Below are 26000 nucleotides of genomic sequence, written 5' to 3' on the forward strand. Positions count from 1 at the left end.
CAAAGGTTGACAACCCGCTCTTGTTAGATTGCCCCGGTGAACTCATCTGTCACTGTGAGCGCTCAGAGAAATGAAGTGGTTAATGGAATGAAAACAGGGAGAGGATGTGACAGGAGATCAGCATTTAACAGCTGACTGGACCTGGAAATGAGAGCGCTGCTAAAGCCATTTAGTTAGCTGTGATTTAGAACAAAACCATTAGACTGGGGTGAAACGGAGAGTGTCTGCTGACTGTGGCATTAATACAGAGCCACAGATACATACCTGTGACCGTTTTAAACTCACTGATTATTAGTCTGATTTTACTTAGCATCCCTCATGTCAAATCATGACAATGATTACATGTGATCTTAAATGTAAGCACAAAACAGCACATGAAAAGGGAACCAACAATTACGTATGCATACTGCCCTTTGACCACAGGTTATATTGTGAGAGTTATAAAGATGAGCAGTAGACAAGGCTGGTTACGGCTAGAAACATGGAGTCCAGGACACTGCTACATGCAAGTCTAACTTTGTTAATCCTCTTTACCAGCGGCATCGGAGGACACATCGAAAATGGTGAGGAGGGTGGGGATCGCTCTGGTGAAGGCATCTGTGCACAAATGTCCTGGTAGTAGCAGCAAAAACTGTACGGTCTATACTCTTTTGATCTTCTTGTGAAAGTCACTGTTCGGTCTCCTTAATTCTGGTTTGAATTGAATTACAACAAATGGACATGTCAGTATGGGAATTTAGTCAGTGTCACGCTCACAGTGGTGATAGTGATTAGATGCCATGTTCTGTCATCTTGTCTTTATAATGTCCAAGAGAACTCTCAGCTAATAAATCAGGCCTGTGTTAAATCTATGCAGGCTCTCATCTGAAAATGGATCAGGCTTTGCTCATATTTCATAACCAGCTGACTGAAGAAGTGCATGCTTCCTACACATCAGATTACTGCTACAAGGTAAAGAATATCCACCGTCACTGTGGTTTTATTAAGACACAGCATCAGCAGGAAAATCGCTTTCAGTTCCTCAAAAAGTTTATAGTCACGCAAACTGATCTTAGCAAACATACAGATGCAGTAAAGTTAAACATTGTAATTCACTGTGAAGTTGTTGTCAAATTTCACATAAGGGAAATGTGTGATTTTCTCTCCTTTGTTATAAAATGAGCTTGATTGTCTCTGAGAGGAATGTGCTGTGGGTACAGCGCTACAGTTACTGCTGGAAAAAGCAACCATGAATTATTAAAGACATCAGGAAACGTAAAGGGAACATCATAAAAACATCACGAGACATATGAATATACGTAAAACCAGATAAACCTGTATGAAAAAACAAGACAAGCATAAAGTAAGAAAAATTTAGTGCTTAAAGTCCAAGTATGTGCTGTTCCTTGAATAATTTAACACTGCTGTTCAGCAGCATAATGGAGGCTGGAACATATGATACCTTTTGAACTTTGAACCTTGAGTATGCTTCCTCATGTCAAATGTTTGAATCCTGAGACGAGAGGATGTTACAAGTAAAGTACCTGCTTAGGCAGGCTCTGTATGGACTTGTATTTTTTCATTTCTGAAAATTCATTTGCAGCCATGCTTTTTTAGTGCATTGTTAGATTACTAAACCATGCTGTAATTTCATATTGAATAAGCTTTCTATGATTGCCCTGTAAAACCGTAACACTATTACTCACTCCATACAGTCTTGGAAAGGAATTATCACTGGGTGTTTCCCAACTTAGTTTGTCAATGAGGAGACCTATTGTTTATACGTAGGCCGTCTTGGCTTGTAAATTCACTGCTCTGCACATTATATTACCATCCAACCTTTAATTATATTTTACTGTGCAACTGTTTTTGAGCCACCTGTCATTTCTTTATATTTTGCTTCCAGGAAGCCAGACTTTTCTTGCAATGTTTTAAAGTGTTCTTGAGCAATATTTCTCCAGGCCTTCTGAAGTTTTCTTTGGACACTGGCTGCTTTTTCACTCTTTTTCAGTCCTGACCAATTCCAGAGGAATGTGTTTTGTTTGTTAAACCACTTAACACTGACCTATGAATCATGCATGCATATAAAAGGCACTTAACTCAAGGGATGGACCAGTGTTGTGTCTACACAGGCAAAGACAGACAAAGAATCAATTTTAAATTTAATCTTTAGGCACTTTGTTAATAGCATCCTCTCATAAAAATCAACAAGGTGATTCCCAGAGCTATTAGCTGGAAACGTGGCATATTGCTCCATGTTCTTAAAAAGTGTAAGGAAACTGGACAAGTGGGGGACAGAAAAGGAAGAAGAAGGAGTTTTATGAGAAATTGTTTTAATGGAAGGCTGGCTGTCTAGAAAAAATTATCCAAGAAAAGAAACAGAGGAAAGGCTGAGGAATGCCAAATTACACAAAAACAGGTCTTACTGAGTGATGAATCCAAATTTTGTCCAAATCCTAGTTGAGCCTGCGTTTCAGTCGATAGTGTTGTCTTGTCAAAATTTATGGAATTATGACCACAAAAAAGAATCATCAAATTTTGATCTGCAATGCAGCACCATGTGGAAAGCATCGCATGGGCAACAGTTTCATTTTCCAGCACGACAATGATCCCCAACACAGTGTCAGCGCTGTAAAAGCGTACCTGGATAGAAAAACCACACGGTGCAAAACTAGCAGTCGTGGATTGGCCTCCTCAGAGCTCGGACCTCAACGTTATTGAAGCAGTGTGGGATCATCTTGACAGAGAAAAGACCAAAAGGCAGCCAACATCCAAAGAAGAGCTTTCAATTTCCTTCAGGAAGCCTCAAGAACTCTTCCAACAGACTACTTAAAGAAATTACAAGGAAGCTAGAAGTTCAGACTGTGTTGAAGATTAAAGGAAGATTAAATATTGACTTTCTAGCTTGTCTGAATTGTACTATTTTTTCCCTTTTTGCACATTCCTTTAAATCATTAAATCAAATTAGTCTTTTACTTACAAACAATTATTCATTTTTATTAAGTTAATGCTAGGCCCATTTAATTATTATTTATTTGTTTTGCTTTTCAGTGTTTGTACCAACATTTGGTCACAGTGAAACCCAACAACAATAATGCTTCTGCAATAATCAGCACCAAATTTACTCTGACAGTACAAGTGGAATCACAAACCAGGAATGCAACCTTTTGCAGGTAACAAGTTAAACATTTGTTCAAGATGGTACTTAAAACAAATTAAATGCAAGTTGTCTCTCGTTTGCTTGTTTGCCTGTGAAAGTGCATTGCTCTTATTTTAAGATATAATATAGTGTGGTGACATGATTGCATCAGCAGCCTGTGAAATTATTTACAGGGTTGGAGGAGTAACCCTGACCCATTTTCTGGACCTGAGTTATGCCCTCCCTTAAACCACCTCACAGTGTATTGATCACAGGCTGTTTTGGGGTTAATAAGACCTGACATTCCAATATTGATGAAAAGGGCTCATTAAAGCTTGAAAGCCACATGTCCTGGGGAAGAATCAGCTGGGATGTTAAACAGTTAGGACAGATCTAATATGTATAAACACCCAGAACATCCCACACAGGAGGGCAAAGCTTTCTATTTTGGGGCCACCTCTAAGCGATGGTGCACCATGAAAAGCCTTTGTGCTTTTTATGTCCTTTCAAAGGGCTGGGTCTTCTTAAATCAATGCTGAGGTCTCTAACCAGCCTGTGTTGCTATTGATTTACTTTTCCCAGTTTGAAAAAAACACTCCAAGTGATAGCTAGTATGTCATCCCAACAGTGGATCAATATGAGCGAGTCTTGCACAGGGATGTTTTTTTTGGGGCCTGAAACTGGAGACGGTGAGAAGACAGGGGCATGCACTTTAAGCCTTCAGACACTAGGTGGTGCTCCTGAGCTTTATAGTTGTGCTACTGCAGCAGGAGAGCAGCAATGTGCTTTTAAAGAAAACAGTTTAACTGGGCATCAAATAGGAGCTTTTAAGACTTTGTGACTATTTCACTGTTTTTCCATGCAGATGGAGTCAAACGTATGAGGAAGGTGGTCACTACTCTATTTGGATTTACACCCTAGATGCAAATAATCGCAGCTGCACTCACATTGTGGATAGAAGACCAAATAATGCCTATCTGCGTAAGTACGCAGCACTACTGAAAAATACATGAGGACAAATTTCCATGTTTTGAATCCCTGACCGACACTGCTGGGATTCAGCTGTGAGGGCGCAGTGACAGCAAAGGTACCTGTCTGCAAACTCCAGCCAAGCCTTTGATCCCATTAATTGAGTCAGCAAAGAGGAGAATCACTGCTTTTGTCCACATCCACTGAGCAGCAGTTCTCATCCATCTCTTGGGACATGATGTGTATTGATCAGATCAGACTCGCTTTCTTGAAAAGGGATAAAAGAAAAGCTTTTCTGCTTGTTTTGAAGGCCTGCTTCTGGCTCGTAGAGCATTGTGGGTAATACATTAGGGAGTGTGGAAGGATTAGGGCGTAATGGGATTTTGAAAGCGCCTCTCTCCATAATGCACACACTACTTAACAATATTGCAGATTATGTTGTAGATCAGACTTTTAAGGCCAAGTAGCCATTATCTGTTATGGTCAGTGTGACTGCACCTCTCACAGTATGATGATCTTCCATTAGCTCCACAGACCGGTGATTATACAAACTCCCCATAGGAATTGTTCACCTTAAGTAACGGTCTGGTCAGCAGCTCAAGAAAGGTATGAGGTGCTCTGCTAGGGAATTTTAAAAGTTTACTTCAGTGTCTGAGATTGATTGGCCACAGAGCAGCATGAGATCATTACTTTAAGCATATGTTTCTGTGAAGCTGCTATCAGATGCACCCTTTAATCGTGTTAGTAGTGTATTCTGTATCACACCACAGACCACAAGTCACCTGCAGAGCCCTTAATTCTTACAAGGAAATCTACAGGATCGACTCCTATTAAGTCTTTGTTCGACTTTTATACATCAATGAACTCAAATTAATTCAGTTGTTTCAGTGTCTACCATTCATTTTCTATTTATACCAACGGTTACTGATGGAGCGAGCATGTCTGTGGCTGAGCTCTAATGTGGTTCATGCGCTGAGAGCTTTGTGGTGTTTTTATGAATGGACACCAGAGATGCCATGACTTTTCCGAGGAGATTAAGTGACCGCTCTTTGTTCAGAGTGGATGTCCTTGTGTGGATTCAGCTCGGCTTAAAATGGCATCTTTTTGTTTGTTCTTCCACTGCGTGTACTCTGCTCTCCTGTGCTTTGACGAAAGAAGACCATGTGGAGATTTCATAAAGCCTAGGTAGTTTTATAATCAGTACTACAGGTGTAAAATATCTCCCTTTGTTTGCAAATCGGTGGCTTTCAGAGCTCTATTCCTTTTTTGGGGGGGGGGGGCAAACAAAATCCATCTTCGCTACAGTGTTTGTGCCCTCTTGCACTGTAAACCTCAAGTTGACCCTGCTCCTATCTGTGCTGCCCTCCGGCAGTCTGGCAAAGTCATTGTTTTCTCATCCTTGTTCCAGCACAGCCTTACATTTTCATTTTCACATGCCTGCAGGGTTAGATTACCCGCAGTGATTACTCCTCGGCGGCTCAACCAAGACTTTTTCATTAGGTTCTTGTTTGTCACTTGAGGGATCCCCTTTGACATTGGTTGACTGAAAGACAGCCACAGGGGAGCCCACAGGCTAGTATAGCAGACAGTTTGGACTGGCAGTCATCCCCTTTATCCCCACTCAGATCCTGGTCTGATAGAGATGTAGTGTATAAAGTTTCTGACATGGACAGAGAATGGTACAGAATGATTTCCTTTTACTTATTTTTCCAGCTATTTTGGTGGCAGCACTCCTGCTGGCTGTAATCGCTCTGTTATTCGTTGTGATACCCTACATCTGCAGGTACATGTGTGTTTTTTACATCATCTGCAAGAATCCTGCACTGATTGCTTTTCCATCAGAACCGGGCAGCCTAAAGTTTTTCTTTTTCCAGGAGGCGTTGTACATCAAAATTTATAAAGACTATTTGCTGCCAAGGCCCACAGCATTCAGAAGAGAATGTAAGTTAAATGCTGCTTCTAATAAATATATTACATTAGATTTTTTTTTATGTCAGATGAGATTATATTTTGATTAAATAAGTCATAAACAGCTCAAAGTATGTCCATTATGAGTTTAAATTAAAAAGCAAATTATTTTTTAAATATACAGTAAATCTTTGCTACTGTTCTTGAAATACAAAATATAAAGTAACTACACAATCTCTTTCATGTAGAAACCTTTTTCTGGTAATCAAATATTGTTTGATCCAGCAGTTAAACTGCACCATTATCATTGGCCGGCTATGCAGCCCGAGATGCATTCTAAAATTGCTCTGAGGCTCCAGTCATCAAGCCGTTTGGGAGACACTAATGGAGTGATTGATATAAATGTTAGCAGAGCCAGTTACACAGCAGACTTACATAGAAAACGATACAGTGTTGTATCCGTCCAATCATCGGGCTTCATGGCAAGAGCTGCCATGTATTTTCAGTGAACATGAATAGCTCCTCTCATTCTTTCAAGCAAAATGTCTCTGGCTTCCATATGTTGTCTGGATGGCACGCAAATCCATCACGACATATTAGCGCGGGTGTCTTCCTGCTCTGGCTCTTTAAAATGCTGCATGGAGGCCAGCACGCCAGGCTAATCCAACTGAGAGGGCAACAGGCCAGAGTCATCGAAATGTTGCCTTTCACACAGTGAGAGGGGGGGGAAGACGCGGGGTGGAGAGAATTTTGAGGAGTTGTGAATGAGGAAGCAGTGAACCTTTGACTTTATCAGTATTTTTAAACAAGTTTGCTACCTGTTGCTACCTACAAATAAAAAGCCAAATGTGTTGCCATTTTATGTACAGTGTGCAAAAGTCTCCACTTAGTTCTTTATATATTGCTTCCAAGGAGCCAGACGTTTTTGCAATGTTTTAAAAGTGCTCTTGAGCAAAAGTTATCCAGGTTTTTTCAACCTGTCACAAAAACACATGACATAAAATAGAATTTTTACACTGACGAGGTAAATTCCCAAACAGCTTTTAGCTGGAAACATGGCACATCTTGGCACGGTCTGCAGGATGTCCCTAAAAATGTAAAGAAACTGGAAAAAAGAAGAAGTCACAGGCCTGAAAGGCTACATACATAAACTGTCATGTTCTTAAGAAAATTCTTAAGAAAGTGAAACAAGGAGAAAATACTGCGGTAGGACATCAAGTCTTATGGAAAGATGAATCCATGGTTTTTATTTATTTTTTATATATTTGGAGGAGTTCAGCAGAGATGATTATCTATAACCATCTGTAAAACAAGGTGGAGGTTGTGTCATGTTTTGAGGTTGCATTTCAGTCGGTGATGTTGAGGATCTTGTAAAAACTGATGCAAGTATCAATGTAGAAAATGAATTTTCAGCATGATGGTGACCGTACCAAATACTGACTTTAAAGCTTGTTAGGAATAGTGCAGTTTATCCCTCATGTATTGTATTTCCATGTATTTTATCACAGGTCAACAAAACTCTGCCCCCGTTTTCCCATTTCCCAAGTAAAATCTAAAGAAATGAGCCCACTTTACATTAACTGGCCAGCAAGCAAAGACAGACAGCAGCACCTAGTTAATAAAGCAGAGCATTAAGCTGCTTAAGAATAACTCAGAGTGTTGTGCTTCATGTTTTTGGAACATTTGTGTTATCAAACTTTATGATTTGTTAGATGTCAAAAGTGTTTCTTCTTCTTCCTTTATTGATTTTTTTTTTGCTGATTAGAAAACTATCTAGATATGAAAAATATGTAAGTTTGATTTGGGGTTTAAATATCTGCTTAAGCGACCTTAACCCTAAAAGTGCAACAATGAATGGAGCTTAAAGCACTGGTAATTGTCAAATCCCCTTAAGTAACCCACACTGTTTTATCCCAGTGAGTGTTGACATTATTTTGTCTCCCTGCTGTTTTTTCTCCAGGAAGAATCACATGCTAGTGAAACTGCACACGGTGCTGTTAAAGCTAAACCAACACGTCTGCTCTCCCTGGATACTTTCCGAGGGTATGTCCACCTTCAACAGTCATTCGTGTTTATCGCTCTATCACCACATGGAGCTCGTTCACATGTTAATTCTTTTTAGAGAAGTTTGAGGCATCATAAAGATCTACAGGCCTGACATAATGAATAATTACAGGGGTCACAGTCTGGCCACATGCTCCTTCAAGCTTTTGTTATCAGGCGGTATAGCTTTGGGCATGGTTTCTGATAGCAGTGTGTGTTGGGTTTGGAACAGTGTGTTTCTGTTGGACAGGAGTGATGCATGTGATTGAATCTGGGCTCCCTGCTCGCCTTAATTGTGGCCTAGGGCTAGACACAAAGCACGCCTCTCTGGAAACAGGATGCTGGTGTGGCTTTGACCTCCCCCTCGCCAAATAATTGATGTAATAATACAGTCAACATATCAGCACACATCCACCCAGCAATAGATCTCCTGCCAAACTGAAGAGCGAGAGGAAATCCAGCAGCACACAGGCAGCATCCAGCAGACAATTGGCATCTTCTCCATCTGTGGCTTCCTTTTGGACGAGGAGCCAGCTGAAAATCACCGAGCATATGTGGCGGGCTGAAAATACAACATGCTGTTATTTAGTTTGGGAGCTCAAGCGCTTGAGTGCATTTTCAGAATCTGTATGAGTTCAGGGGGAGGATACATTTCAGTTTTATTTCCCTTCATTTCCACTTCCTGCCTCAGTCCTCCTCAATCTCGTTAGCTGAAATGTCACTCCGGGGTTACAGGTGCGTACGTCCTGAATGGTAATACCGGAAACGCTCCTACCTGGCGTCACACTTAATCAAACTGTGACTCAGCTCTAAAGATTAACGCTGTGTGCGCCTCCTCAGACCCATGACTTATGATCCCTACCCCCGGATAAGTAACAGCTTTCTACAGAGAACAGACACATCAGTCATCTGCCATAAATGCTGAGACATTTCTGAAGCCAAACAGCTTTTCTTCCCAGCTGAAAGGTTTTTCTGATCATTGCTCGGGCTCTCCTGACATGATATACAGAGAACTGTGGCGTATGGTCGCACGTTAATTTTTCTAAAAGGATTTGGATTTTAATCTTGTGCCACATTGCTAAAAGCCTTTCACCAGTTTCGTCACCGTTGAAAATCGCACTGTCAGTAGTTAGCAGCAGCATACAACTGACGAAACAACTATTACAGCAAAACCAAGAACTGTGAGCCGCATTTAACAGCAGGTGGCTGACTCATTCTGTGCCTTATTTTGACTGAGATCCAAGTTTTCCTACATATTGGGTTTCAGATACGCTCTGATGTTTGGCCACAAAAAAATAGAACCTTGGCTTTTCAACTGTAGTTGTAATTTATTATGACTAGATTGGGTGTCCGTGTACTTGATATGGCCAGTACAGTGGGTAACTCAACACTGTGCAGGGATAGACTGCAGCTATCCATTAGCAATGGGGGGAAAGTACTAAGTTGATACTCTAATTGGTAATGCATGTACAATGATTCAAATCAAAGACGTCCATAAGTGTCTATCAGTGAGTCATAACTGGCTGTCAGTGCTGCAACAGACAGGTCTCTCTGTAATCTGTTAGCTATAAATCATTCCTGCTCATTCCCAGAAAGGAATTAAGTCTATTACTAAAGTGGCAAATGTTCACTGCAGAGCTTCAAAGGCATATTAACAACCTAAACTTGATTAGGAACCAAAAAAAAAAAGAAAATGCCTGCTGTGTCAACCTGCACCTTATTAACTTTGATCCAACAGAAAACAAAGAGTTCCTTAGTGTACATTATGTTAATTGAGCACTCATCATAATTAGAAGCCTGTATTGTCACAGATGTGTGGCATATGTAAAGTGATGGGGGTCTCATTTCCAATCGGACAGCGGGGAATTTTAATTATAAGTATGGCCAATAATCTGGGATATTACTGCAATTTTCACAGGGTCTCATCTGGCTGGCGATTTAACCTTTGTCTTTGTTGCCATGACAACTAATGGATGCGTTCATCAAAATTTACACGATAGCTTGTGTGCGTGTGTGTGTGTGTGCATGTGCGTGTGTGTGTGTGTGTGTGTGTGTGTGTGAGAGAGAGAGAGAGGAAGAGAACATGGACACATGCAGCAGGGTTTACTCTGCTTTAATAGCCCTTTTGAGATGATAGTGACCGATTAAAATCTTGTATCAGCAGGTTGGGGCTAAAAGAGCAGTAATGGCTTCAGTGCAGCTCTTAATTGAATCTAGGCAGAAAAACAAGAGGAGGCAGAGGTAGATACAGTGCACCTTATCAGGCAGGCTGTTTCTTAAAGGTTGTCGTAATGTTGTTACGACCCCCCCCCCCCCCCCCCCCCCTTTATGATTTTATTACTCTTTTTGATTACGCACGAAAACATAAATTCACGTATTACAGATGGTGAAAAGATTCAGCCTGGCCCAGATCATTGCATTACCGTGCAAGTTTGTGTTGTGTAGTGGCCCACCGCCCATTTTCTGACATGCAACGCAAACACCTTTTTCCCTCCAGTGTATGATTCAGTGAAGCACTCCATCACGTGCGCTGTGTTTCAGCAGACTCGGCCAGTGCTAAAGTATAAAGTGTATCATATATTAGATGCAAAGTCTTTAGTCAGCACTCCTGCTTGAGGAGATCCAGAGGACAAGCGTTCATTTCCTGAGTGATTCATAATGCTTAGATTGCATTACCTTGCATTTGGAGGGAGACTGAATAAAAGCCCCTCTTGTGTTCTCTTTAACTTTAATTCAGAAGTTAATTTTTAATTATAATCAAGGATTGCACTTGAATAATATATTTTTATTGACAGTTTTTCAGCCTCACTCACACATTTTCTTCATTTGTTCTTTCCTGGATATCGACTTGTATTGTCTTTATAGGTTTTCCCTGACTGTGATGGTGTTTGTGAACTATGGTGGTGGAGGCTACTGGTTCTTTCAGCACGCACCTTGGAACGGTTAAGTACATGATGCACGTGAATTGACATAAGGGAAAACTAAATCAGTTGCTTGTACCCTACAGCCCGCACCTTACTCCCTGCACACAACGATGATGCAGCAATCGCCTGATCTTCAGCGGCGAAATCCTCCCCATAGTGTTAGCAGAGTTTTCTGACGCGTTGTCACTAATTATGATGAATGTAGTTAAGAAAAACACAGGGTGTCATTTCTCATACAAGCAAAATCAACACCATGATCCATAGATGTTTATTCTTGTTAATGATCAGGGAGGAGAGGAGGAGGATTTAAATGACAGCTGGAAGAAGATGAGGGAGGAGGAAGGAATGAGTAACACTCCAATGTTATGATAGCCAGTATTGAGGTACTCTTAAGCAAGGCATCTTGGTTGAAGTAGAGATTTTGGTTGAAAAAGTATTTAAAACAAGAAAAAGTAAATATTCTTATAAACTTTCTTTTTTTTGTTTTAATTTCAGTTTCAATTTTTTCTCGAAAATTCCTGTAATTGTTTATGGGTGTTCACAATTTTAACTTTGTAATAGCTTTTTTGCCACATGTACAGAGGTGCATTGATTTCAGAGCTGGATTGATTAATCTTCGCCTGGCTGCAGGACTGCTGCTGTCACAGGAGTGTAAATATTTATTAATCACGCCTCTTCAAAATGGAAAGTTAATGACAGAAGCAGCGCTTTAAGGACGGAGCATTGTTTTTAATTCATCTTGTTGTCTTTGTGTGTATGGAAGGGCAAGAACTGTAAACTCTCTGATGAGATCAAGTGTGTGTTGGTCTGTTGGTATTAATTGATTTTATGCTTCTGAAATTGTTGCAGGTCTAACTGTGGCGGATCTTGTCATGCCATGGTAGGTTTGGCACAAGGGGCCTGACCTATTTAACGTCTTTTACTACTTTTCTTGTTTGTACAGTTCATATGTGGGTTTGAATGGCATAATCCTGTTATGTCTTCCAGGTTTGTGTTTGTAATTGGGACCTCAGTGGTTTTGGCTTTCAGTTCCATGCAGAGGAGAGGAGTTAGCCGCCTGCAGCTGCTACGAAAAATCACCTGGAGAACAGTCGTCCTCTTGCTGCTCGGCTTCTGCTTTCTCAACTACTCTCCCAAAGACGGACCACGTAGGTGCACATTGTGTATTCTGATTCTCAGTCAAACTAAATCCTCATATGTGTGTATCTATCGATCTATCGATCGATATGTACTTTTTCAGGTCAGTTACACTACGCAGACTCCAGCTCATGTAGTAATATGTTCGCATACAGCAAAGCAAGTTTATTAGCACAGGTGGGGACAAGGATTTCTGTGTGGTAATACACCCGCTCATGTGCAAGCTTGAAGGCAAAGTGCATTTCCTGTAAATTAAGCAACATCAAATACTTTTGACACAGATGTCGTAACTAGATATTTCATTCGTCACTGCAACCAGTAGCTGCTGAATTCATTTTTTTAGGTGAAACTGAAATGATGAGTTTAGCTTTTCAAATGTGATAGCTACTTTTTTTTTTTACAGTCAAGTAAATTTCTTTGTTTGTTGGTCTGCGACAGAGATGTTAAGTGGGTTGATCTCCTGATTTGAGATAAAAGCCAAACTTCATGGCTGGGTCAGGGTTAAAGGAGAGGAATAATGCTGAAAATCCCCCATCCACCTGGGATGCAAAGGGCGCCCTTCACACATTAGCTATCTGTGGTGCTAATGGACTTTCCTGGGTGGATGTCTGCTTAACTGGGTTAACAAAAATATTGTTGTTGTGTGTGCAGTCTCAAAATCCAGCACCAGGGGACGTTTAACAGAGGCAGATAGAGCAAAAACAACCGCTGTGGTAATGGACAATTACAAACAGATAGTGTTACAGCCGTCAGCTCCACGCAGCTGCTGTAGACTCTGCTGCTGGAGCTGGTCACAACAGCACACTGACTTTTACCATAAACTGCAGCTTTGCCCTCTGTCTCCAAGGACGTCCTCTGCAGCTCAGTCGCAGAGCTTGATCTAATAAGAGAATGGAGTCACATTAACTCAATATGTTAAATGCTTTTCAATGTCAGAAGAGAGAAAAGGAGGTATTAACCTTTGACATCAAATAGGAGTAATTTCAAAAACCCTACCGTGGTTAGATGTCCCAAAAAGTGGTCAAAGCAGATTCATATTAAAAACCTTGAAATGTTGTTACTTTATTCTCGAAATAAATACAAACTTACTATACAAAATATGATTTGGATGAGATGCGTGAGGCGTGAGAGTTGATTCATTCAAACCCCTGCCACCGAGTTGCCTTAAGAGGACGTTCGAACACAAAAACCAGTCGTTTTGAAAAGTTCTGGCTGCCCTACTTTTTTAGTGGCTTTTTCAGTTTTGCTGACTACCAACATATTATAATATTGTCTATCTATCACTGAAAGTGCTCATAGATTGGAAGCAGACAGCTTCAGTTAAATAGTATTGAACGTCAAAAAAGGTGTCCGTTACACACAAACACAAAGAAAATGCATAAATGTGGGAGAAAAACTGTGTTACAGTCTGCTGCAGCTTACTTTCAAACTCTTGTGTAAATGGATTCAACTTAAAATGATAATTCTTATTAAACATGAAATTTTCCCATTTTGCTCTTTTCTGCTATTTGATTCTTAATTATTTATTCTAATAGTGTGCAAAAGATTTGAACCATCCTAGATTTCTTTATATTTTCTTCCAGGGTGCCAGACTGTCATGTTAATGTTACCACTGAGCCACTAAAGGCTGATAGTGTATTGTCATCAATACAATTGACTGCTTTTTCACTCATTTTCAGTCTAGTCCTTGTGCCTAACCATTTCCAGGGATGCTTGTTTGTTACGCTCTTTAACAAACAATTAAAGAACCGAATCTTTAATCTTTGTTACTTTGTTCTGTAACTTGTCACAGAAACACATAATTTCTTCCCATTTGTGTGAGGAGAGCGCTGCGACGGTGACTGTTAGCAGCCTTCTGTTAAACACGGTGGAGGCTCAGTCATGGTTTGGGCCTGCATTTCAGCCAGTGCTGTTGGGTATCTTAGCAAAATTGATAACATTACGAATGCAGGAAAGTACCGTCAGATTTTGATCCACAATGCAGTATCATCTGGAAAATATCTGGTTAACAACAGCTTCATTTTTTCAGCATGGAAATGATGACAAACACAACTCAGCACAATCAGCAAAATGATACCTGGATAGAAAAACGCAGTGAAACACAATTAGTCAAGGATAGGTCTCCATAGAGCCCAGACCTCAATGTGACTGAAGCGGTGTGGGATCATCTTTACAGAGAACAGAACAAAAGGCAGCCAACATCCAAAGAAAAGCTTTAACTGTCCTTCAAGAAACCTGGAGAACTACTCCTGAAAACTATCTGAAGAAAGCTTTCCTAAGACAGTTCAGGCTGTGTAGAAAAAATATATTGACTTTCGATCTCGTCAAAATTGTCACATCAAACTATTTTTGCCTTATATGTATAGAGGAATGAACAATGGCTCAATACTTTTGCACATTCCTGTAGGACGTGATAATTTTATCAGGCGACAGACACAGTCAATTATCTCTGCAGGGGTGTGTAACATATATCTTTAACTAAAGTGTCATTAGTAAGAGCTTCCCCTTTTCCTGCGAAAGAAAAGATTTCCGCCTCTTATTTGATTTGTCCGGATCAATGATTGGGATCATATTGTTTTTACGGCACTTTGCGTGGCAAAGAGGTTTTCAATTAGCTAATGTGTAGATTACCATCAATCTCTCTCCAGCAGCAGCAAGTCCTATCCTTCCCAATTTGGTGAGACCGAGAGATAACTGTTGATGAATGTTTGATTAGCTACCCTCTTTCTTGACATGTTCGTATCCTGAAGGCTGACATGAGCTCTCTCCAGCCTTTATGCCGTACATCAACTTGCTATCAGAAGTAGTTGTAGTAATAGTGGCGTCGGGATAATTGGGAAAATTCTTGATTTCTTGTGTCTACAGAAATGACTTAATATGCGTGCTTTTTGTGAATTATAAGTTCATATGTTATTTAAATCACTGTCTGTCAGTATTAAGGTGCCACAGTGAGCGTTCATGCTGTGTGTTCTTCACTGTGCTCTAGTGTCCTGGTCCTGGCTGAGGATCCCAGGAGTGCTGCAGCGTCTGGGCTTCACCTACTTTGTTCTGTCTCTCCTGCAGACTTTCTGGGGCCAGAAAGAAATCCCACTGACTGCGGTGAGCAGTTCTGTCAAGTTCAGTTATTTCAGTCATTACACACAAGAGAAAAAATTAAAGGAGTCTAACCTGAAAAAGCACACGAATAACAAGTCAAAGAGTCGATGGACCTGTGAGTTCAGTGCAGTGGAAGTCTTTGTTGAACAGTTCAACAAGTTCCATCCATTCGTTACGTGCGGAGCTCAGATATTCGTCCAGATTAACAGACAGACATCTCTAAAGCTCCAAGAAGAGTTAAAAATGTTTAGTAATTATGAATTTGTTGTGTATTCAAGTGGACCAATCTATCCCAAAACTTAGTTTAATGCTAAAAAAATACCTAAATGCGAAACAGTTTTGGACCTAAAAACAAAAATATTATGTGCTTTATGTATGATGCAGTATAACTGGTGGAACCCGGTCCAGGATATTCTCCTTTACTGGCCGCAGTGGCTGATCATCATCCTGCTGGAGACTTTGTGGCTGTGCTTAACTTTCCTCATGCCTGTTCCCAACTGCCCCACGTAAGTCTGGACATGACTCCCACTGTCATATAGCATTTCAGGTCAAATCTCCTCACTAATGCATCGTACACTTAAGCTAAAAGCATAAATTTCCTATGTGTCGAAGCTGAGATAATCTCCAGTTGGGCCTGTTTGTGCTGCAACAGTGTGAGTGTGCACCTTGTGTTGCAGGTGTTATGAACCGTTGTGATTTATGGGCCCGTGGTGGATGCTTCAGAGAGCCTAATTAGCCAATCTCAGTCTGTCATGTGCAATAAGAGGAGCGGAGGCAGAGGATCCATCTTCCTCGCTCTGTGTCTTCTGCTTTTTGTCTTTTGTTTTGTTTTTTCCTTCTCTGTGACCCTGCATGACATCACGTTTACAGTACTGTGGGTTCAAGCTGTAGCACTTTTTACTCTCAGTCCTTCTGTGTCTTTTCATCTGATTGAGTTTTGGGTTTTTTCTTCCTTGAACGTGAATGTGTGGTGGCTTGAGACACAACTGCTATACAGGGTTTAAGAATATTAAAATCACCTTTGGTATTAGAACACCGAGCGTTCTCTGCTGCATCTGGGTATTGTGTTTTCATATAAACACAAAACACTTCATTAAACATTGTTTTTTGTAATAACTACAGCTACAATAATTATGTTCTTGTTTGATAACAGAGGGTATTTAGGAGCCGGTGGAATTGGCGATAACGGGCTTTACCCAAACTGCACGGGAGGTGCAGCGGGATACATCGATAGGTGGATGTTTGGTGATAACATGTACAGATACCCCACGTGCAAAGTAGGAATGTTCATCACATATTGCAATACAATGCTTCTGCTATAAACCAATGTAGGTGAAATTATAAACTGCATGGTTTTGTTTTGCTTTTTCCAGGAAATGTATCGCACCACACAGCCCTTTGACCCAGAGGGGGTTCTGAGTACCATCAACTCCATTGTCATTGGATTTCTAGGGATGCAGGTAAGATCTAAGTTTCTCCTGTACGATGCAGTGAGTGGCATGAGTGGCAAAAAAAAAAAAGTCTTAGTCCTGCCTTTGTATTTTTTTGCGCAGCCTTAATAAATGGCTTGCTTCTGCCAAGTTTAGTCCAAGTGTCTGCATTTTTAGTGACCTGCATAGGCAGATCTTGACAATTGTCCAATCCACCACATCCCAAAGGTTCTGTATTGAATAGAGACCTGATGACTGTAGTGACCACCTAAGAGATGATTTGAGCTTTATAATATGCTGCGTGTATCCACCAGGTGATATGTACACTGTGGTCACAAAGCGATGGACTGATTGGCAACAATACTCAGGTTGGCTGTGAAGAAGAATGCTCAGTGGGTACTGAGTGTGCCAAAAATATTTCCGACACCTGATAACAGCACCACCACTAGCCTGAACTGTTGATACAGTGCAGGACAGATCCACTCATATGTTTTTTATGCCAAATCTGTATTTGTTCACTATTCATTTAGGTAAAATTACCTATGCCATACATAGCTTTGGTTAAATTGTTTAAATCAGCTTTTAAACTCTGCAAAATCCATCCATCCATCCATCTTCATCCGCTTTATCCGAGGCCAGGTCGCGGGGGCAGCAGCCTAAGCAAAGAGGCCCAGACCTCCCTCTCCCCAGCCACCTCCTCCAGCTTATCCGGGGGAACACCAAGGCGTTCCCAGGCCAGCCGAGAGATATAATCTCTCCAGCGTGTCCTGGGTCTGCCCCGGGGCCTCGTCCCGGTGGGACATGCCTGGAACACCTCACCCAGGAGGCGCCCAGGGGGCATCCTTGTCAGATGCCCGAACCACCTCAGCTGGCTCCTTTCGATGTGGAGCAGCAGCGGCTCTACTCTGAGCCCCTCCCGGATGGCCGAACTTCTCACCCTATCTCTAAGGGAGAGGCCAGCCACCCTTTGGAGGAAGCTCATTTCTGCAAAATTAACAAGCTAAATGTCCCAGTCCTCTTTAATGTGGACAACACTCATGGTCATGTGGTTGCTGGAGTCCAGCCCAGCTGGTAGACTGGCATCCTGTTCAGGTTGTAACCCGTAACCCAGTATCACAGGGCTAATATGTAGAGACAGTGAACTGCTGGCATTCATATTTACACCAAGTTATAATCTCTAGTTAACCTAACGTGTGTCTTTGGGCTGCTTGAGAAAGCTCGATTACCTGGAGAGAGCCAATGCAGTCGCTGGGAGAATCTGTACAGTCCACACAGAAAGACTCCGGCTGGCTTGCGGCTTCAAACCCAGAATCTCTTTGCTGTGAGATGACAATGCTAACCACTGCACCACTGTACTGTTAACTGAGAAAATAGTTGCCATGAATTGATTTCGAGCCTAAAAAATATATGTATGTTTTGTGTTTTCAAAATGCATTGCAAAAAAACCTTAAAGTTTTATTTGCCTCCACTGGACTTGATCCTGAATAGAAACTGTATATTTTAGAGTCTCTGCAGGTTTATAAAACATTAGAAGTACACAACAAAATACTGCAATAATAATAATAATGAGCCCACTTATTCAAAAAGGTCTTATAAACCCACAACTAGTGGTTTATGGCTCCATCTACCTGATTGTGGTTCTGCCTGATATTTCTTCCTGTCAAACGGGAGTTTTTCCTTCCCACAGTCACCAAGTGCTTGCTCACAGGGGGTTGTCTGATGGTTGGAGTTTTTTCTGTATTATTATATGGTCTTTGCCTTACAATATAAAGCACTTTAGACAACTGTTGTTGTGATTTGGCACTATTTTAATAAAGTTTAATTGAATTCAACTGAACACAAAACTTTCCTGTCAAAAACAAAAAGCAGGCTGAAAATATCTTAGAGACAGGAAATGATCAGAACCTTCTGAAGATGTGACTTTAAAATACTCAGTTTGACTTGATTAGACTGAAAGTTTTAATGGCTTCATTGTGCAGACAGTGATGCTCTTCAGTGTTAATATGTTAATATAAACCTACAGTGTGACTACAGTAAAGATTATGTGACAGATGTTTTCCTGTCTCACTGTAAATGCACAGCTGCCCTACTTTAATGACAAAATGCTGTTAGAAAGTAGGAAGGCCCTTTTTGTTCTTCAGACCTGCGTCTCAGATGGTGACAGTGGCACTTATAACCATTTGGGTTGTGGGAAGGTAACATGAAAAAGTGACCACATTGCTCAATTCCCCGTGGGCGGTTTGCTCTGAGCCCTTCAGTCAGCGAGTCTTAGACGACACGCCAGGTGTCCGCTGGCTTCCTCTGTGTTGGTCCATGCTAATGTTCTCAGCTGAAACATATTCATCATCACCAAATTAATCAGAGGGTGCGGATGACTAACACCCCACATCTGGCTCCATGGGATAGGAGAAACGTGACCGCCATGTCAGGGACGTGGCTTCGACAGCCACATCCCAGGCCTATTTGGTTACCCAAGGGCAAGTACGCGGACACACCGGGTGTTGGTGTTTATGTGGTATTTCTCATTAAAGAGATGAGTGAATAGGCTGTGGGGTCTGTACTTATTTCTGCCTCTTTCTTTCACAGGCGGGGAAAATTATAATTTTCTACAAAAAGATGAATATCCACATCCTGTGCCGATTCCTAGTGTGGACCCTCATCCTGGTACGTGGAGGTTTTAAGCAGAGCTGCTGTAGGAAATGAATATAAAGTCAGTTGTTAATTTAAAACCAAGACACCCAATAACTGTCCTGCTCCTGTGATTCACTCAGAGCCGAGCACTTTTATGGTCTCAGTGTTTCACTTCACCTTGCAGGTAAATTCTGCAACGTGTTTTCCAGCTTCTTGGGTATTAGTCATACTGTAGCTTGCTGAAGTCATTCATTAGCAGGACTTAGCAGAGGACATGTGTGTGATCTCAGTACAATTAAACAACATCCATGTGTGGCTGTGTTTCCGGGCAGACATGGGTATCCGGACCCTCGGGGGAATACACGCTGCGTCTCGTTGCCTCTCTGTGCTTTACATGTGGTTTTGGATTGGAAGAGTTATGCATATTACTTACAGTCTGCTGCAAGCATAAAAGCATCTACTCTAAGAGTATGATCAGTTTAGGAAGCTGCAAGCGAGGGCTCAATAAGCAAACCAAACATGGCAGATTTAAGAAAGGAATTATTAAAGTGCATTCAAACCTAGGATAAAAAGGTAATGCCTGTCTGAAAAGCTTTTAAGGTCATATTTGTTTGAGATTCTGGGTGGTCTTAAAACACAAAAAGAGCCAGGCTGGCCTCCATTTCATTTAGAGGGGGAATGCGTCCTCCAGGGAGAAGCCAAGTGTTACAGGAGATGGCTTGTTTTGTATTTCTAAACCTGTGACAAGAGGCTGCTAGTCTGCTCTAGCAAGACTGACAGACAGACACGTAGGAAGGCTAGTCTCCGCTGAACTGTGCTTGCCACTGTTTTTATGTACGTGCAGCGTGATGCTCCAGAGATATAGCTCATTTGTGAAACGGGGTTAGGAGGAGCCTGCGTGCTGTGGAGGCAGACATCCTGAACCGGCAGCTCTGTGACCTGGAGCGATGATAGAGCTGGAAGAGCTGGCTGCATCGCACGGCCTTTGAAATCAAGCTGCGCAGGACGGAAAATCTGTGCAGCGAAAGAAAAAACACACAGAAGCAGGGAAAGACTTGTCTGAAGTTCTGTAGTTCCAGTATATTTGGGTGCCTTTTCTGTCCAGCTTTGGGTATCAGGTTCCTTCAGAGTGTTACGTGTATGACTGCAAGACGTTTATTTACTTATTTGACACATGAGTTGAAACAGCGTTGAAGGTTCTGGTGTTAAAGAAATTGTTTATTTTATTTACTACTATGTCATAAGGTTTTTCAAGTCAAATCTGTTTATTTTTGTAGTCTAATATGTCCAAAACAATATCTCAGTGAAGTTTTAAAGGTCTGTAACAGCAGCGTTTTTCCATCCAGACAGTATTTTCCAAAAGGACAGTAGGAAGAAACTCAGTGACAGAGTCCTGCTCGTATATGTGAGAATCAATTGAAATTCTGTTGCGAGAATTTAACGTCATTAACCTCACTTCTTAAAGGACAAAGCTCCATTATGTCTCCAGGTGTTGAATCTTATTGACTATCATTGTGCGATGAGTGGCTGGAGGGAGGTGACATAAATTAGATCCATTTAGCTTCTCCCAGCGGCGCACAGTGACAAAGTAGCTCATGCTGTCATAAATAAACATTAGGCTTTAATGTTTTTTCCACTGTATCTCATTGTTTACCAGCTGATAGATGCTGCGGATGCTACTCAAGATTACAGTGTTGGAGGTGCGATATTCTGGATCTTACAGTATTTAGATGTGGCTCGACAGAGTAGCTTAAATCCTGGTTAGCTGAGATAGAAAAATGCAATAGAATAGATTTTCTCACATTGCATCGGCTGGCAGTGAGAGCAGACCATCGTTATTGATTTTAGGAACAGACACGGGAATAAAGAATCAGCGCAGCATATATTTGTTTCACCGTTTCTGCACGTGTATATTTGATTTGACTTTTTTAATCTCAGTGGTTAAGTCTATTTTTGGTTGTATGTCTTACCAACACAGAAAGCAAAATTAGTTTTAGCGATTGGCCTGCTCTTGATATTGACTTTTCTAATAAGATTTCGGCTCAAAGGGGGAGGCAGGAAGCAGAGCCGAGCTGCCTTTTGTTTCAGACATGTGCTCTTAACATTAGCAGGTTTCCTCAGAGGAGGAGAAAACTTATTACTGCACACACCCGACAACTGGGTCGGCGTTAAGCACAGGAAAAACAGAAAGTGTGGATACAGTAAACATCAGACCATGGTTTATTGTTTTGTGATCTCTGTGGCAGGCTGATATTCACAGGCAGCCATGTGTCTTCCTCATAATAAACAGCAGCCCCTGTTAATTAAAGTCCAACGATCAGGCTCCAGAAGTGAGAGATTGAAATTGAGCGATTGCCCCACATACCAGCCCCATCCCACATCCTGCTGCCTGGATAGCCTGGAGACTCAATCCAGCCCCAGCTAGGCTATTTCCACACCATCGATTCTGTCATCTATACACATGATGGATATCCACCTAACGAGCATGTTTGGATCCTGATCTGCTGTCCTGGGTTTCTCTGTGCAGCACAAAATCTTTCTTCATGTATCTAAATCATACAGGGAGGGTGGGGGATAGTTAAGACTATGAAAGTGCTTACTGATGTAGAGTTGAGCAGATCATGAGTAAATATGAACATGGAGTCAGTTGGGCCTCAGTGTGTTGGACTTTGTAGATGCCTCTCGGTGGTGTTTTACTGTAGTGACAAACCCACGTTTTAATGTTTTTCAGCTCATTGTTTTGGTGTGTTTGCAGTCCTGTCTAGTGTTTTGTGTGTGTGTATAAGTTAATGGACCATGTCCACGTAACTCTCTGATTGTCGGTTTATCTGGTGGACTCTGCTTGATACTGTTGCCTCACATTTTAGCAGCCCAATACAGATTGCTTTATCGCCCTCCATCGATTTGAAATCTGTTTCATTTCCACCCTCAGGGAATCTCCGCAGCCATCCTTTCTAAGTGCACGCGAGACGGAGGATTTATACCTGTCAATAAAAACCTTTGGTAAGTGCTTCCTGACCCTCTAAATCCAGCCACTTTTCCTCACAAAAAAAGAAAGGATGGGATTTCCAACAGACACAAATCAAGGCTGCTAAAACACGCGTTTACTTACCTCTAACGACAGCTACGGCTGTAAATAATCACCCGGGCTGTTGGGAGTGTGAGGTGTTGCCGTTATACATCCTCCCAACATGATCACTCTTCCTTACGGCCAGCGAAATAAAGAATGCTTCATCCTCCCCCAGAAGCACTCACTCACTGTTTTACCAGCTCTGTGTGATGGAAAGAGCTCAGACTCTGGGAAATGTAACTGTATAACCACAACGCAGTCTTAACTGCTCCCGAACTATTAGAAGCCTTTTTAGAAAAACAAGGCACAGCACTTTGGTAAATGTTTGTAATGATTTTGCATGAAATGTGACACAGTTACCACCTCACACATCGGTTACTTTATGACTCGTGCATTTGTTTCCACTCCCACATTTCCCTTTATATGTGATGTGAATCATTCAAATGTTGTAGCAGGAAGAACGCCATTTCATCTGTGATGTGTAAGCAAATTCCTCATGATGTTCCACATGGGGCATCACTTGCCATTACCTACCTGGCTTTTATAGGCAGTTCATCATGCACAGGTTATTGAGCTCCTGGGTACAAGTCCTTGCCGGGATGTCTAAAAGTAATTAACTCCAAGCTAAGAGTCGTTTTTGGCTCGACTTCAGCTGAGATAAAGAAATAAAAAATAAATGCAGGGAGGCTCTAGAAAGGAGCCATTTTACATGCGATAATATTTCATCATGCATTCTTGCACTTAGGAACAGACAGAGACGTGGTTAGCTGGCACAGCTCCATGAGGCACATGCCAAGGGTCCATATGCTGATGCTCTAGACAAGTCCAGCAAACTGCCTCACTGTTTGTAGGACAGTCTCTGGGTGTTATTTATCTGCAGCAGAGGATTGATGGACTGAGTGTGTTTACACTGTTCTTCACACCATTCTGCTCAGATTTTAGTGATGCCCAAATGTGCCAAGTAAAATGTTGCTGTTGTAGTAAAGTGTTGTCGATGGTCTGTTTCTTCAGGTCGTTGTCCTATATCATGTGTATGGGCTGTTTGTCTTTCCTGCTGCTGGGAGGCATGTTCTTTGTCGTCGACATCAAGGGCTGGTGGGGTGGACAGCCATTCATATACCCAGGTATGTTTCTTCTTGTACTGACAGGCTGCTTTACAAAGGTGTATGTGCTTTGGTTGGAATAAAAACCTCACAAACGCTGGAACGTAGTTTAAAATATTGACTACAATGACAATTGTGTTTGGCAACTCATTAGCTGATTATGCAAAGACAAACATTTTTCAGCCTAATATAACAAATGTCCTGAAAGCCTTTGTAGGGATTATAGTCTAGGTTTTGGACTTGTGGTCCTCACTCTTTTCTTCCAGTAATTTTTTTGCATTATTGGCCAGACTCCCAGAGAAGAGTTTAAACTGATTAGCTCATTTGGAAAGCTTTTTGGAAAGCATCCCTGCAATAAAGCCTTTACTTTTTGCACATAACTTTAGTCATTCAGCTATTATGGAAAGCAGGGAAAAATCCTTTAAATTGTATAAATCCTGTTCAATAACTTGTCTTTTTTCCACCCCTCTTCCACAGGGATGAACTCCATCTTTGTGTATGTTGGCCACTCTCTCCTGGGCTTCTACTTCCCTTTCAGCTGGGAAATGCGCTTCCAGCAGAGCCACTGGGAGTGGCTCTTTCAAAGCCTGTGGGGGACTGCACTGTGGCTGCTCATCGCCTACCTGCTCTACAGGAAGAAATTTTTCCTCAAAATATAAGCAGGATAATCCATCCCACTTCTGTAGATTGTATTATTTTATATTTTAATTTAAAGGCAGCCTCTAAAGCTAATTTTAAACTTTTTTTTTTAATTTTCCTTTGCTAGAGTATATTATAATCCTTATTTATGTTATACTGGAATTTAGTACAACCATTCAATGGATCCTTACTTTAACTTTCTTCTGATTGGCTGCTCTTTGTAAATAGTAGGTGTGGACAGCTGGTGGGCGGAGCTTTCGAGCTCACAGCCAGAGCTGTGTGTGTCTCTCTGACATCATGCAGACCTGATAATGGAGAAAAACTATTAGAAGCTCAGAAACATTAGGGGCAGTCTGAAGCCTGGACTTTTGGCTCAGGGATGACGTGTATGTATGTTGACCTAATATAATATGAGCTACTAAAATTATTATGTTTTTCTTTTTAAAAGCACTCTTCTCTGTAAATTATAGATTATTAGAGCATCTGTGGGAGTTTAAAAGAGTTTTTAAAATGACCTGCTGGTCTAGGCTTAATTAGTTTAGTTTGCTTTTCTTAGATGCAAACTTACCACACATGTTTTTTATCAAAAGCAAGATGCAGAGCAGTGTACAAAATGTGAAAATGCTGATCAGTGAAACCCATTAAAGCACTGTCCTGTTTCTAAAGAACATGTCTGACGAGCTGTCAGTGTGGGCAGCTAAGGATTCATTTGATAACACTTGTTTTATGCTCAGAATAGACTGATTAAATTAAATATATTGAGGTGGTACTTAACAAATTAGGCCAAGTGATTCCACTACACACCAGGACAACCATTATGAGTCTGTTGCCATGGCCACTCCTCCTGTGTGCATGTGTGTCTCTGTGTTATGTACCATCTGCTGTCCAAGTCACAGTACTATAATTGGGGTCAAGATGCACACAGAGGGGTGTCATCAATGGGGCCGTCACCTTTTGCACTTATTTCATTAGAAAAATCAGGGAAATTACACAAATCCATTTCATCAGACGAGCCCCTCTCAGAGACCCCGAGCCCTTTACATGTGTTCTAGTTTGCACATTTCACACTCGAAGCCTCTTACTTAGTGAAATAGGGTTCATTCTCAGTAATAGATCAGAATATTTCCTCATGACTGACAAGCAGGTTGAGTGATTTATATCTGTATGTATAATGTATATGTATCATTATTGAACGCGCTCAGGTCAGTGTCCCTCATGAAATGACCATCTAGTTAATGAAATGAAACGGCATCAAGCTCCTCTTCCTGAGTGAAAGCCTATTACACACTCTCCAGAAGCAGTAATAACATTGTGTAATATGGTGTAGGGGTTTTGGTAATTGTCTTATGAGCACAAGTTATTTGAATCCCAGAAGGTGCATCTAGCCTTCCTGAACAAGACTCAAATCCTTAATTGCTTTCCAAACTATGGTGCCAGCAATGGAAATGAACTGCTGATTGGTCGAGAGATGAAAATGAAATCGATATACACTCACCACACAGGTCTAAAGATATCTTTTGTGTTTTGCATGCCATCAGAAAGCTTTGTGTTTTAATAGAAGCATTTAGCTGACTCATTCGGAGTAACATCACGAGGAGGTTAAAACCTACGTATCGAAAGCTGCTGCTAATAAAGATCAAAAGGGTCAAAACAAGAATCTATGCTGCCTTTTTTTAATTTATTTTTTTAGCCTAGAGCATTTTTTTTAACTTGCTTAAAGCACATAGAAAACCATTGTGGTTGCAGATGCCATGTCCACACCACCGTATTTCCTTCTCTTTATTGATTCTCGTTGAGCATACGTCTCAGGATACCTATAGTCTGTCATATGGAAACATTATCCCAGATACAATACACTGTCCTCAGGCAGACTTCTTGGCTTCTTATATCACATAATGCCCCTTGCTACAGCAAGTAGCATTACATTTGAAT

At 41.2% G+C, this 26000-nt stretch overlaps 1 protein-coding gene across 1 annotated transcript; it reads left to right on the forward strand.

The window, feature by feature from the left end:
* The first annotated feature begins 469 nt into the window (after positions 1 to 469).
* Positions 470 to 24139, forward strand: LOC113035100 (heparan-alpha-glucosaminide N-acetyltransferase). Its single transcript, XM_026190398.1, has 18 exons — positions 470 to 563; positions 857 to 951; positions 3031 to 3152; positions 3984 to 4099; positions 5801 to 5870; positions 5962 to 6028; positions 7956 to 8038; positions 10904 to 10980; positions 11812 to 11842; positions 11950 to 12110; positions 15086 to 15198; positions 15580 to 15701; positions 16349 to 16472; positions 16569 to 16655; positions 19212 to 19289; positions 22189 to 22259; positions 23338 to 23450; positions 23907 to 24139. Exons 1-18 carry the CDS (start codon positions 482 to 484, stop codon positions 24086 to 24088), a joined length of 1794 nt encoding a protein of 597 aa, XP_026046183.1. The 5' UTR covers positions 470 to 481; the 3' UTR covers positions 24089 to 24139.
* The last annotated feature ends 1861 nt before the right edge of the window (positions 24140 to 26000 follow it).

The sequence above is a fragment of the Astatotilapia calliptera genome, chromosome 13, assembly GCF_900246225.1.
Source record: "Astatotilapia calliptera chromosome 13, fAstCal1.2, whole genome shotgun sequence".
Taxonomy (NCBI): Eukaryota; Metazoa; Chordata; class Actinopteri; order Cichliformes; family Cichlidae; genus Astatotilapia; species Astatotilapia calliptera.

Coding starts and splice junctions, on each gene's coding strand:
- LOC113035100 (XM_026190398.1), top strand. CDS start 482: ATGGAGTCCAGGACACTGCTACATGCAAGTCTAACTTTGTTAATCCTC. Junction 564..856: donor CGGAGGACACATCGAAAATG/GTGAGGAGGGTG, acceptor AAATCTATGCAG/GCTCTCATCTGAAAATGGAT. Junction 5,871..5,961: donor GTGATACCCTACATCTGCAG/GTACATGTGTGT, acceptor TTCTTTTTCCAG/GAGGCGTTGTACATCAAAAT.